We start from the raw sequence: 14465 nt of genomic DNA, 5'->3' as shown, positions 1-14465 counted from the left end.
GGGGTGGGGGCGCCCTAGGGTTTACACCTTTTTTGGCGAAACACACCTGCCGCGCCTCCCACGCCCTCGCCTGTTGCAACTCGCGGATCTAGCAGTCCGGCTTGCGACGCTTCCTCCCTGCACGTGTGGATACCTTGGAGGTGTTGCGCCTGCATCACTTGGACGAGCCGCCGACGAGCCGCCGACGAGCCACGACGAGCCGCGGTACCGGAGGCGATCTTGCTGCACGTGGACGAGCTGCTGGACGTGATCGACTACGTACGACTACGTTGATCGATCACGTACGACTACGTGATCGTCTTCACTGCATCGACGCATATCTACATCTTCCGCACCAGTAGTGCGTCGAGTGGTAATCCCGTGATCCTTATACGGCAGTTCTTCCTGGTTATACGCGGTAGATTTTGAATTGCGCTAGTGTAGCCTACCTCGTATCCCAACAGGAGGAGCTGGCGGTGGGACAGACGCGATGGGGCGATACGGGAGGAAGAAGGGGGCAGCGAAGAAGAGAGAGAGAGGAGCAACCAGGGAATAAGTGCAATAGAGGACCACTTTTAACAAGTTTAACACCCCCTTGGTGTGTTCATGAAATTGGGGGTGTTAAACTTTAACACCCCTTCCAAACACCCCTAGGTCCAACAATAGAGACTAAATTCTCAGAAAAAAAACTAAGTTTGAGAGAAATGGTATAAAGAATTTAAGAAAATCAATAGAAAAAAATGAAAAATAAGTGAGCAATTCCGCTCGTCTTGTCCGCCACTCCGTCCCGTGGAAGTCTCGTGCCAGCCTGACGCGGGATATTTACATATTTGCCACCGTTGCAAATGGCACTCCTTCATTTGCCACTTTTACCGGAGCTTCTAAGTTTTTGCCATCACGAACGAAACGAAGCAACAGATTTGCCACTTTTGCTGATGTGGCACGCCACGTCCCCGCGACAGCGTGTGAAAGGGGTGCCAAAAGACCTATGTGCCCTCGCCTTTCTCCTCTGTTAACCTCCCACTAACAGACCCAACGCCATCCATCTCCCCTTCCCCATCTCCCCTTCTCCCCAGGCCTCCCTCCTCCCTGCCTCCCTGACGACAAACCCTAGGTTAGAGCGGCGGTGGTAGTGCCGGCGCCGGCGGCCATCCATCTCCCCTTCCCTATCTCCCCCGTTCCCCATCTCCATGGTCTCCATGCGCAGCGGGTCAACAATGGAGCCTCCTCCCTGGTAAGCCGCAAACCATCCCCTCTTCATTGAGTGTAGTGTCTGCCTCGGAGGAGTTGGATGTTTCTAACTTCGTATTTTCTTATTTTCATTATTATACCAGGATTGATCCTGGTAATGCATTTAGAATAGTGGTTAAGGTTGAAAAGTATAAGGCATTTGCGGAGTCTGGTATTGTACAAATTGATGAACAAGAACATGTGCTGTGGTTTGATAGATGCAGTGGCTATAATCTGGATAGTTTTGTTGTTGAAATGGCTAGCAAGATATACTAGGGATCTAGTCAGACAATTTCAGTGTGGTCTGTGGATGTTGACAGTGAAGCTGATTGGAAGGTTAGGAAAAATGAGCATTTTAAGTCAATGATTAAGCACAGATGGAATGTTGGAGTAGCAAATGTTAGTGTAGAAGTTGTGGACAGATGGAATGAAGGGTACCAGAATGTTAACAGTTGTGCAGGGTCAGTAGGCATTTCTGGAGTAACAAATGAAGGTGCAAGTGAAAGTTGTACATCTCCAGCACAGCATGAGCAAGCCCAACCATAATTTGTTGATTGGAGTACATTGACAATACTACCAGACACTCAACAAGATGGTGAAGCTTATGTTCTGACTGATGAGGACATGGTTTATGAGGCAATGGGCTTCAAAGCAACAGATGAGGCAGCAGCTCAAGCAGCAGCACAAGCAGCAGCAGCAGAAGAAGAAGGTTCTATCCCTGACATTCCTCCTGACGTACAAGAAGAGATGCATGAGGATGGAATTAATGTTGATGACAATGAACCTTCAGAGCCAATACTTGAGTGGGATAGGGACAACCCAGACATGAGGGTGGGCACAATCTATCCTAACATGGTAGATTTTAAATTGGCAGTTAGACAGCATGCTATAGTCAATGAGTTTGAGCTGAGAACTGAAAAGTCAAACAAAGAGATTCAGGGGGCATTGCTTGGCTAAATGGTGTCCATGGGTAATTAGAGCTAGAACAAAAGTTGATGGTTGTGTCAGGGTACATTTACTAACTTACATGTGTTGTAATAATTTTACTAACTTAACTTTACTATTTGTTTGATCTTGAGCTGACAAATCTTGATGTCCTGCAGGTCCAAATAAACAATGCAATTCATAAGTGTGCTTCAAGAAGCAGAGTGGTGGGCAAAATGGCCAATCAAGCATGGGTTGCTGAGAGGGCCATACCTTTGCTCAAGAGGAAGCCTGGAATGGGTGTTGCAGATGTGAAGGAAGCATTGGAGGACAAGTACAAAATTAAGATGAACTACCAGACAGTTTGGTATGGTAGGCAGAGAGCAGCTAATAAATTATTTGGTAAGTGGGATGATTCATTTGATTGGTTGTATAGGTTTAAGGCAGAAGTTGAGTTGAGGCAGCCTGGTAGTGTAGTTGAGATAGATACTGTCAAAATTGGAGAGAAGCACCATTTCAACGGATTTTTTTGTGCTTTCAGAGATAGTATAGATGGATTTTTGTATGGGTGCAAACCTTACATTAGTATAGATTCCACAGCTTTGAATGAGCAGTGGAATGGACATATGCCTGTAGCCTTAGCTTTAGATAGCCATAATTGGATGTTCCCTTTGGCCTTTGGTTTTTTTGATTCAGAGACCAAGGAAAATAGGATTTGGTTCATGGAGCAGTTAGGCAAGGCCATTGGGGTACTTCCAAGAATGGCTATTTGTACTAATGCTTGCAAGGGCCTAGAATCTGCTATGAAGCATGTTTTCCCATGGGCTGAACAGAGGGAATGTTTCAGGCACTTGATGGAAAACATGAAGAAGAAGTTCACAGGAAATGTGTATGCTGAAAACATGTGGCCTGTTGCAACAACTTACTCAGTTGCCAAGCACAATTATTTTATGAGTAAAGTCTTGGAAGCTAGCCTTGAAGTAGGAAAATGGTTAGATGAGCACCATAATCTCTTGTGGGCCAGATCCAAGTTCTCTTCAGACATCAAATGTGACTACATCCTCAACAATTTGGCTGAGTCTTGGAATGCATAGATCAAATAATTCAAGGATCTACCACTACACTGCATGGTAGATGCTATAAGAGAGAAAGGTGTGGTCATGTTTGAAAGGAGAAGGAGGATTGGAAGAGCTTTGAATGGAGTTATTCTCACTGCTGTGGTTCATCAACTTAATGCTACCTCAAAGGGGATAGGACACTTAAAAGTCACCAAAGGACTTCCACATCAAGCTGAGGTCATTGAGATATACAAGGATGAGGAAGTAAGAAGACATGTGGTCTATCTAAATGAACAGAGCTGTACATGCAAAGAATGGCAGGTTACTGGCAAGCCTTGCCCCCATGCATTGGCTGTAATAACCACTGTGAGGCAGTCAAATTATGATAAGTTTGTGGACATGGCATATTCTGTGCAAAGATTTAGACAAGCATATGATGCTGGGTGGCCTAACATCACAGATAGGAATCAATGGCCTGATGTTGCAAAGGAGTTCAAACTGTTGCCACCTATAGGGAAGAAGAGAGGCATTGGTAAGCAGAGGAAGAACAGAATTCCCTCTTGCTTGGAGAGGTCAGGTAAGCCTACTAGGCAATCCATATGTGCTGCCTGTGGTGAAAAGGGTCACAGGAAGGGCAGTAGGCACTGTGGGCTCACTGGGACCAAGAAAAGGTATGTACTAAGCCAATCATTTCAGTGTGCTCTAATATTGCCATGACTTCTAATGATCTTGTTTTACAGGAAGAGGACCAAGAAAGCAGCAGTGAAGCCAGGAAGGAAGAAGGCTAAGAATGACACTTCTGCTGAATCAGTCCAAGTTCCAACACCCAGGACACCAAGGACAAGAGCTGCAGCAGCTAGGGAAGAAGCTGAAGCAATTGAAGCAGCATCAGCAAGGAAAGCAGCTAAAGCTGCAGCTAGGGAAGAAGCTGAAGCTGCAGCTCAAGCACAACAACATTTTGAAGCATCAACATCAAGGACTAAGAGGTTGGTACTGAAGCTGCACAACAACATTTTCAAAAATATGTGTACTGAGTCTATTGCATTGTACAGGAGACTTGCTTTGGAGGCACCACAAGACCCAGCTGGTGAAGAAGCAGCTGATTTTGAACCTGTACCATTAGAAGTGGTGGCAGCACCATCAGCACCAAAAGTTGCAAAGAAGATGACCCCAAGGAAGGTGCTGGCGACCAAAGTCAAGAAGACGCCTAAAAATGTTTAAACTGTCTGTGTGTGACTTTTGTTTGTTAGGCCATGAACCTGTGTGCTAGCCATGAATTATGTTTGTTGTGGGATGAATAATGTCTGTGTGTTTGGCCATGAACTATATGTTTGGCCATGAATTATGCTTCTGTGTGTTTGGTCATGAACAATTTATGTTGGCCATGAAGTTTGTCTGTTTGACATTAAGTATGCATGATGGTTGTGACATTTATCTGTGAAATATGTAAATATCCCATGAAATTCAGCAATCAACAAAGGGATCCAAAAACAAAAATGATAGTTCATTCATTACACCAAGACACAATACATTATTGACTACAACAGATATACCATAAGTGGAACACAAATGTTACTTTTACTTCAACATGTTTCCAACAACAACACCCATAAATCCTACAAGCAACACGGTCAATAGCAGCAAGGCATTCATCATTTTATCCAGCTTGGCCTCCATGGCTTCCTTCTCAAACTTCACACTTGCAACTGCCCTCTCTGCACGCTCCATGGATTCATCTTCTTGTTCATCAACTTGGTCATCAACTTGCCAATGAAGCACTTCAATCACCTTAGCATCAACCAAATCTTTGAAATAAAATCTTTACCACCTATAGTACTCACATTTATCTACAATCTGACCTATAGTACTCACATTTATCTGCAATCTGAACATCAAGTCAAGAAAATGAATCCAACACCAAATGCAAATGCCGAAACCAAAAAACCGAAATCAAACTCACCCATCTTTCATTCCTTGGACATTTTATATAGATCCGACCGTAGTTCACCGAATCTTGCTGTGTGCGCCACTCAACTACCCGTGCCCTACGGCACAAAGGGCACTGGATCAAAGGTAAGCATGTCTTCTCACCGACAAGGGCATCTACAACCAGCCTCCTCATACTTGACGACGCTCCAACCTGTGATATGGCTTGCGCGTGGCGGATGGGGAAAGAAGGGACGAGCAACGGGTGTGGTCTCGGTCCTAGGAGGATGAGCAACGCAGGGAGGAAGAAGAGAAAATGGGGAACGAGGGAGATGGGGAAGCGAAGATGGATGGCCGTCGCCACCGCCGCTCTGACCTAGGGTTTGTCGTTGGGGAGACAGGGAGGAGGGAGGCCTGAGGGAGAAGTGGAGATGGGGAAGGGGAGATGGATGGCGTCGGGTCTGTTATCGGGAGGTTAACGGAGGAGAAAGGCGAGGGCACACAGGTCTTTTGGCACCCCTTTTATACGCTGTCGCGGGGACGTGGCATGCCACGTTACTAAAAGTGGCAAATCTGTTGCTTCGTTTCGTTCGTGATGGTAAAAATGTAAAAGCTCCCATAAAAATAGTAAATGAAGGAGTGCCATTTGCAACGGTGGTAAATAAGATATCCCGCCCGAGGCCTTCCTTATCCCCCGCGGCGAAACAAGCAAAACACTCTTCCTCCCAACCGGCCGCAGCCTTTCGACTTATGGCAGCTGCCGCCGCGGCGGCTGGAGCTGCATCGGCCACTGCCGCCACTGCGCCAGCCGCCGCCCAGGACCCCATGAACGCGCTCCGCGCGGCCGCCCTCCGCCGTTCCGCGCCGCACTGGTCCACCGCCGCCGCGTCCTTCTTCTCCCCGCCCTTCCGCCCCCGCCGCTGCCGCTGCCGGCGCGCGCCCGCTCCCGCTCCCGCTGCGACCACTCGTACCCCGAGGTCCCGCGCGGGTGCCAAGGCCCGGGCGAAGCTCCTGTTGGAGGCCGAGCCCCGGGACCCCTGGCTCGCCTCCCTCTCGCTTCTCCCGGCCGACGACAGCTCCGGCGCTGGCGCCGCCCCCAACGGGTGGGCGATTGGGGTGGATCCCGACACCGGCGGTGCCATCGCCGTCCTCTCGCCCGACGGCTCCTCTCAGGTTTGGCCGGCCGCCATGCTGGAATAGGCTTAGCTTGTGTGTACGGCGCGAGCGTTGTTGAGCATACATTGGCATCCTGCAGGTGTTCGACAACCCGCTCGTGCACATTGTGGTGTCGAAGGTCATCCGGAAGCGCCTTGACACCAAGTCCATCATCCAGCTGCTTCGCGGTCTCGATGCACCTCCCGGTAATTGTGTATGTGGAGCACAAATAACTGCATTGCCACTGAAGACTAGATAGTTGCAGTGAATTGGCGATCACATTCTTCTTCAATACATATGATGTGGAAGGTAGAGCTGTTTTCTGATGAAATATTTTTCTGTCATTTTGAAGGAACTACGGCATACATTGAGAAGTCTAGTCCATTTCCAACTGATGGAAAGCTGGTCTGTTTCTTGTCTCCCAAATAACATGCACTAAACGTCCTTATTTGCAAGATAGCTGTAACTAGCACATCAATTTTCTCTGTGTTGGTTTTTGGAGCGATATTATGCTGTCAGGTAGTGCATATGAGAGTAGTTTGAGCATTGATAGTGCTCACTAACATGTCTTATTACTATCCTACACTTGTGCAACACTAAATTCTGCCCTTGATATTTTGGTATCTCATCTTTCTGATTTGTCCTAGCATATATGCACTGGACAATGGAATTAGTTACACCTGGTTCATACTGATCGAATATTTAAATTTCGTGTATTGCCAATGTTTTTAGCTGTTACAGAATCTTTTAAATAAATCTTCCTTCTATTGTTTTCTGATATACAGGGATGGTGGAGTACAGGTTTTTCATATGGCTTGTGGATTGCTTCTCTAGTGTCATCGGGGTTTTCAGTTGTTCCAGTTGCATCACAGACATGGAAAGCTTACTTTGGGCTATCACGAAGTGAATCGCCAAAGGTCTGTGACTCATGTTAAGTGGAGCATACAGTGGCTTTATGCCACTCATTTACATTGTATAAAATTTGCTTGTTTGTTAATTAGAGCTCAACATTAGTGCCCAAATGTCAACACAATACTTTTGTCTGCCCTATTGATGTCAGTAAGACAGTAAGATTGAAGAGTAAGATGTCTACTTAAAAGAATAAAAAAAATGGTAGATGAATTTGCAAACCTGGTTATGGGATAAGCTAAAACTTTGGTGGAAATCAATGGGTTTTGCTGCAGTGATATGCATTGATGACAGACACAACAAGCATGTAATTGTAACTAATGAGATTTTTTAATTAATATCCAAAAATTTCCCTGTCCTGCATCTGAAATAATCACTTGTTGCCAGCATCATTCTTATGTTCTACCAGTTCACCAGATCTAACATAGTCCTATTGTGTTTCTAATGCATAATTTCTTACAGGATAATAGCAGACAAGCTGCATCCATTTTGTTCCCTGACAAAGCTCTATCCCTGAAGTTGAAAAAACATCATGGTACACATCTTACTAGTGTCAACAGCTTATCCAGTAGTTTTGGCATCTGGGGGCCAATCTATTATGCTAATTCTAGTTTGCAGTGCATATTAGCTAGTTTTGCAACATGTTGGGCCGTGTGGATTTATGCACCAGAGATGAGTTTTAGAAGCTTTTTTCATTGGGTATGGTTAGCTAGCTTTAGCTTGGAATTTATGCACCAGAAATGAGTTTAGAAGCTTTTTACTACTGTGTAGCATTTGCTAGTTTTAGCTTGATGCGTTCTATTAAAGGACTCATCGAGAGTAGATTGCAATTTACTTGCATGTTTTGCCTCAGCTTGGTGATGCTTCTGTCATTCTTACGCAGGGCGAGCGGAGGCTCTTCTGTTAGCAGCCTATGGGAAAGGCCTTGTGCTACCATCAGGGAAGTTCAGCAAACCCCAACTTGACATTGATGTTGATTGCTGATTGACTGGCCATTTTTCATATTGATGGCACTGCAAACAAATTGTTGCGTAGGGGGTTCCATCAAGTACATAACTTATTGAGGTTTGAGTACAAATTGTTGCGTAGGGGGTTCCATCAAGTACATAACTTATTGAGGTTTGAGTGCACTGTGTGCCTGCAGAACTGCAACAGAGATCGTAGCTGACCCATTCAACTTTTGTGGAAAGCATTGGATATTTCTCATTGCATTTTGAGCGTAACAGGCTAGCGCAGATGAGACATGAACGTTTTTTTTAACATGTACCTATTCCAAGTTGAGAAGGAACCAAAGCTTCGCAACCGTTTGCTGAGACTGTTGTAATCTTCAAGAACTTTTTTTTTAACATGTACCTATTCCAAGTTGAAAAGGAACCAAAGCTTCGCTACCGTTTGCTGAGGTTGTTGTGGTCTTTCTGGTAAAAAGTGGTCCTACATTTGGTCGTTTTAGTAGACTTAAGGGGGGTTTGATTCCACGAACTAAAGTTTTAGTCCCTGTTGTATTGAATGTTTAGATACTAATTAGGAGTATTAAATATAGACTAATTAGAAAACTAATTACACAGATGGAGGCTAATTCGTGAGACAAATCTATTAAACCTAATTAATTCATGATTAGCACATATTTACTATAGCATCACATTGTCAAATCATGGACTATTTAAGCTTAATAGATTTGTCTCACGAATTAACCTTCATCTGTGCAATTGATTTTATAATTAGTTCATATTTGATCCTCCTAATTAGTATCTAAATATTCGATGTGACAGGAACTCAACTTTAATCCGTGGAACCAAACACCCCCTTACGTGATTCGCAATCTTGTGCTTATTTAGCCAGATGAAGATGGCTAGAAATGTGCCACCTCTAATGGCAGAATAGCATTGCTGTAGTATTTATTTGTTGTCTTGAACAGACACCTCATGACAGAACAGCATTGCTTATTTCACAATATCGTGCCCATTTTACAGCTGTTACCTGCGATAGTGGATCATGGTAAATTTCTAAGCCTCAGAGTTTCGACGCATTTGCAGTAACCTTGCTCAGTGCGGTCGCTGCCTTGGAACCAGACTGGCGCCCCAGATGCTTGCAGATGAACTCGCCGGCTGCCATCACCTTTCCCAGGTCTACACCCATTTTGATCCCCAGCCCGTTGAGCATGTACACAACATCCTCGGTCGCCACGTTTCCCGACGCGCCCTTCGCATAAGGGCAGCCGCCGAGGCCGGCGACGGAGGAGTCCACGACGCTGATCCCCATCTGATTTGAGAAGAGGGCACGCTTGATCACAGAGTCACTTTAGCTTGCGATGATACGTTCGGTGTTTCAAATGCGTGTTACCTGGAGAGAGATGAGGATATTTGAGAGCGATTGGCCGTAGGTATCGTGGAAATGGACAGCAAGTTTCTCCACAGGAACCGCGGACATGGTGGCCTCAAGCATTGGAACCACGGTGCCTGGATAGACGGAACAAGCTGAAACACATCAGGTCTGTGCAGATGGAGAAAGGGCAATCAAGCAAAATAATCAAGCATGATATGGTATAAAGAGAAGATTGGGGTTTACATGTGCCTCATGGTTTACAGTTATCTTTTTCCAAGTGATATGGTCTATATAGTATAAACGGGTCCATATTTGAAAGTGTAATAGGCCCTGGTTAGTTTAAACTTTATTGAAACAGATTAGCATTATGCAGGAAAAAAATCTTGTTTGTCTTAAAAAAACATAAAGTTGTCATACGTATAAGCATCTCCAAGCCCTATAAAGAGTGTTACCCTATAAGCTATCATATGGATTTCTCTCAGAAACACAAGAAAAAGGGAGGGGGCAGAGGGTGGTTGCAAATGTAATGTACGTCACCTGGGGTACCAACTCCAATAGTATCACCAAGTGAAACCTCATAGCAGCCCATGTCATAAAGCTCTTTTGCTACATAAGCTACGTTTGACGGTGGTACTGGTCCATCTACTGGGCATCCAACCACACAAGAAACATACCTACATTCTCAGCAAATAGAGAAACATAAACTTTAGCACTGTCCACATGTCCAGCAATCCCTAATTATAGTGACCTGTTAATTGTGTGAATACTACTACAAGCTACTAAGTTCATCAAGATTTTCTCATGATCATTTTAACATGTGCATAAGACTAGGCCACAAAACTGGCAATGAAAGCAAGAAAATAACACCAACAAAAATGGTAAGCATTACCGAAGGCAGGTCAGTACAAATGAGAAAAACTGGAAGTAATGATTTAAATCATGAGTTACTCAAGCTAGCTAGATTGAAGGTGTCACAGTGCTAACCGCTGAATAACATGGCACAAGCCCATTGTCTCTTCTAAGCAGGAGATAGTTCTATCAATTAGCTCCACCTCTTAAGTTATTGTTTACTATTGGTTTAGAAAATGGACTAACTCTTATGGAGGGCACCATAACCTATTATTTAACATTTGTTAGCAGCCAGAAAACATTTGAATGTAGCCAGCATACTGGTTGCAGTTTCAACAGAGTATATGAACCACTGGAGTTTAATTACTTTATACAAACATACCCTGAGATTTTGCTACAATGAACAATGAAACTTGATGTTGCACAAAAGAAAAGAGCTCACCCTCGGACAGGAATTTCTCTCTCTTTTGCAGCAAGAGCGACATCATTATAACGCGCAAGGCTCTCTTTGATTGTGCAGTTTATGTTTGACTTGGAAAATCCTTCAGAAGCTGATGCAAATATTGCAATTTCTTTTGCCCCTGCTGCAATAGCAGCCTCAAATCCCTGATGGGTGATGACAAATATAAAGAACTGAATATTGAATGAGGCAAGTGTAGAATATGTCATAAAAAACAGCCAGCTGAATCCACATAGTTCACCTTAAGGTTTGGGGTCAATACAGGAAGACGCACACCCTCAATATTCCGAACTGCTTCCATGACATTCTTTGCATCAGCTAGCTACAACAACAAACATCATATTATGAAAAAATTACTAGTAAATACATAACAAACATTAAACTAATGGCCAAGCAATAGAAAGGTAAAAATTAATGAAATAAGGCCTAAGTAAAAGAAATTATGAAGTAAACAAGCAATTTTACATAAAACATCAATGTTTGTAAATATGAAAAGAATGATGAATCAAGTTTAGCAGAGTACTATCAAGAGATCCACTTCCATCTTTTATGTGATATATTGCATATGTAATGCCTGGTAATTAATTTCGAGAGTTTCCTCCAGGGTTCAGTGAAACTATTTGTTTTGTTTTACTTAATCGCGTCCGCCACGATTTGAACTTGAGACCTCTGGTCCTAATACCATATTGAGTTGCATGCACCAACCAGTTCAACCCAAAAGCTTAAGCTGATGGGGAGAGGTGGGAAATTCACTTATACTCCAACACTCCCCCTCACATGTAGGCTCCCTCATGCCGCATACGTGGAGATTGGAGTTGGCTGCAATTATTTTATTTAATCACGCCACCAGGATTCGAACTCAAGACCTCTGGCCCTGGTACCATATTGAGTTGCATGCACCAACTAGTTCCACCCAAAAGCTTAAGCTGATGGGGAGATGTGGGCAATTCACTTATACTCCGACAGTCAAGGCCACACTTGTAACTATTCTTATGTTCAGGAAAACTTTTCAGAGCTTGTGCATCATCTTTGCACTAATTCCTATTTAGATAGTTCCTTTAAAAGTATGCAAGTATCCATGATTCTATTGTCATGGGTTCATTTTATTGGAAACTCGAATTAATATCAGCATTACTGTCCCCAGGCAACAGTACTAATACCCAGGAACATAGCATATGCAGAATCAATCAATACACATTTGAAACAGATAAAGTTCGTTCAAATGGATCCACCATAACAACTGCTTCTAATAACATGATTTAACATCACACATTCTACTCAACCTTAAGGTTGTGGCACGTCCTACCAAGGATCCACAAATTCCCAGACTAACCATCATATTGCAGCAATCTTCTGGTGACAGAGGAAAGAATCAGTTTTGTATAACTAACAAATTTCCATGGAGATGCTCCAATCAAAGAGTAAGGTTATGCACCAGCTCATATAGAAAATGTAAACAAGTTAGAACCAAATCCAAATGGCTGTTCTGATGTGGATGATCTCACCACTTCCTCACTTTCTACTCATAAGAGACAAAAATACACTATACTAATCTATTTTAGGAGGAAATTTTTTTTTAATACTTGGAAGATACATGACAGTATTATAACATCTGGACAGTTAAGAGTCCAGATGGCTTATCAGTGCAATCTCCAGATATTTTATAAAGCTACATACCTGTGGTACCCATTTTGGAGATACAAAACTAGTTGCCTCAACAACTGGTAACCCAGAGGCAGCCAATCTCCGTATAAGCTCAACCTTTACAGGTGTTGGTACAATGTCTTTTTCATTTTGAAGTCCATCTCGTGGCCCAACTTCGACAATTTTTACACACCTTGGCAGATCACATATATGCTGGAAAACATAGACTTATACTTCAGTAACCGTACTGTCAGATCTCAAACATCCACAATGATGATTGGAAATCTCATGTTAACCACATTTAAGTTGTTTTAAATGAGTATCATAAAATACTAGTCAAATGATCTTGAAAAGCCTACGAAATGGGAATGGTAAGCAAACTACTACATGGATATGGATACATGAACACACCTTGTTTCCAGCCCATATCCTCTGTTGATCAGAAGAGGATGAAAAATATCTGTAACTCTGATGATACTGTGAGGAACAGCTTGCGGCAGAAACATGGTGGTTTGATCCAGCAGTCACTGTGCCCCGATCTAGCATCGGATGCCTTTGATATGGCACTCTACTCAACTGATATCCTTCCCTATCATAAACAGAAGGTAGAAGTAAAAGACATAATCCTGGGAAAGTACTGGACATTTCATCCGTGCAGGATGCGAGTTAGGAGTTCCCTTGTTGAGCAATCACAATTCCAAGCAAGGGAGACAACCAATCAATCGTCATAGTAGTTGCTAACAATTGAGGTCCCCGGTCATGAGATTAACCAATGCCGCTACCCAAACCCGAGCTCGCGGTTCTGATGCTCACCTCGATTCGCCCGACGAGGTGCAGTGCCGCGGTGGCGGGTCGTCGGCCGCGGGACCCCTCCCCGTGTCGCCGAACCCGGCGCCCGGAGGAGCGGGCTGCCTCTCGAGCGCGCTCATCCCGGATCCCAGCACGGGGGAGCTCGCCAGCGCCGCCGCCGCTGTAGCAGCAGCAGCAGCACCGGCGGGCGAGGAGGCGTGCGGAGAAGCGAGCCTAGAGCAGACCCTGGCGGACGCCGCCAGCATCGTGCCCGCCGGCCGCCGAGACGCGCGCGCGCACGGGGGCTCAGCGCGCCATACCGATCGGCGACCTGGAGTGCGGGATCGAGGGACGGAGCGGCAGCCGACGGGGCAAGGAGCTTTCAACGCGGGGGAATGGGAAGGAAGCGAGGGAAGGAGCAGCAGCTGGGGTTGCGTCGGGGCTTTGGGCTCTCGGCTCCCGTCTCGCGCGAGTCCGAGCTTTTTTTTTCTTTTTCTTTTTTTTTTGGAAAACAAGGTGGGTGGACCGTTACTGACGTGGAATCCAGCTAGGTGGGCAAGATAAGGAGATGATCCTTGTCAGTCCCATGCTCCCGTGTCCCGTGCCGTTCTAGAATTATTCTTCGAGCAAACCCCCGTGCTACTGATCGACTAGGCGCCCATGTTTACCGGGCACGCTTAATTTCCGATTCTAGGTGAGTCCGGCACGGCATTAGTAGAGGTGACGGTGTATTTATTAGCAGCGGGTAACTTTTTCAAACACAACAAACAAAATTGCAAGCAAAATGACCGATAAACTAGACTCGGCCAGTACTATAGTTGTCCATCCGGTACGTGCGGGCCCGGGCAGGCCCGGGCACGAAACTACCGTGCCTGGCCCGGCACGATGGAGGTATCGTGCCTTGCGTGCTGGCCCACGGACTGCACCGACGATCAAGTATGAATTCACGTTGCTTTTTTCATACCGAGTCGGCCCGTGAAGCATGGCCGAATTCACGTGCCATGCCTGCAGCCCATGGATAAAAAAATCCTTCATCAACTTCAAATTCAACACTGAACTTAGATGTAAAGACCAATTCAACATAGTCACATACACAGTCATCACACATTCAGAGTTCATCACACATGGACATAACACATTCACATTTCAAACAGAATGACAGAAATATATAGATAGAGTTGTTACTAATTCAACACTTGGTTGCCTCATTAAAAACCTTT

General features: G+C 44.8%; 2 protein-coding genes and 1 pseudogene across 3 annotated transcripts; 2 read left to right on the top strand and 1 right to left on the bottom strand.

The window, feature by feature from the left end:
• The first annotated feature begins 1196 nt into the window (after positions 1 to 1196).
• On the top strand, positions 1197 to 4412 carry LOC140222697 (uncharacterized; annotated as a pseudogene).
• A 1416-nt stretch (positions 4413 to 5828) lies between these two features.
• LOC117859102 (Holliday junction resolvase MOC1, chloroplastic) lies at positions 5829 to 8580 on the top strand. 2 transcript variants are annotated; one of them, XR_004641109.2, is made up of 7 exons: positions 5829 to 6290; positions 6373 to 6478; positions 6625 to 6677; positions 7058 to 7189; positions 7644 to 7716; positions 8065 to 8246; positions 8301 to 8580. XR_004641109.2 is itself a non-coding variant. In XM_034742287.2 (6 exons), exons 1-6 carry the CDS (start codon positions 5868 to 5870, stop codon positions 8163 to 8165), a joined length of 888 nt encoding a protein of 295 aa, XP_034598178.1. In that variant the 5' UTR covers positions 5830 to 5867; the 3' UTR covers positions 8166 to 8580. The 2 variants fall into 2 exon arrangements, 1 of the variants encoding a protein (XP_034598178.1); XM_034742287.2 differs by having other exon boundaries at positions 5830 to 6290; positions 8065 to 8580.
• Positions 8581 to 9027: 447 nt separating this feature from the next.
• On the bottom strand, positions 9028 to 13666 carry LOC117858664 (uncharacterized). The gene is made up of 8 exons (XM_034741769.2): positions 13270 to 13666; positions 12868 to 13045; positions 12490 to 12669; positions 11054 to 11134; positions 10795 to 10958; positions 10041 to 10177; positions 9522 to 9637; positions 9028 to 9440 (listed from the first exon to the last, which is right to left on the bottom strand). The coding sequence occupies exons 1-8, from the start codon at positions 13509 to 13511 to the stop codon at positions 9192 to 9194; spliced, it is 1347 nt and encodes a 448-aa protein (XP_034597660.1). The 5' UTR covers positions 13512 to 13666; the 3' UTR covers positions 9028 to 9191.
• Between the last annotated feature and the right edge of the window lie 799 nt (positions 13667 to 14465).

Source organism: Setaria viridis, chromosome 5, assembly GCF_005286985.2.
Source record: "Setaria viridis chromosome 5, Setaria_viridis_v4.0, whole genome shotgun sequence".
Classification (NCBI taxonomy): domain Eukaryota; kingdom Viridiplantae; phylum Streptophyta; class Magnoliopsida; order Poales; family Poaceae; genus Setaria; species Setaria viridis.
The sequence above is the reverse complement of the archived record's forward strand: the minus strand, read 5'-3'. Positions and strand labels throughout refer to the sequence as shown.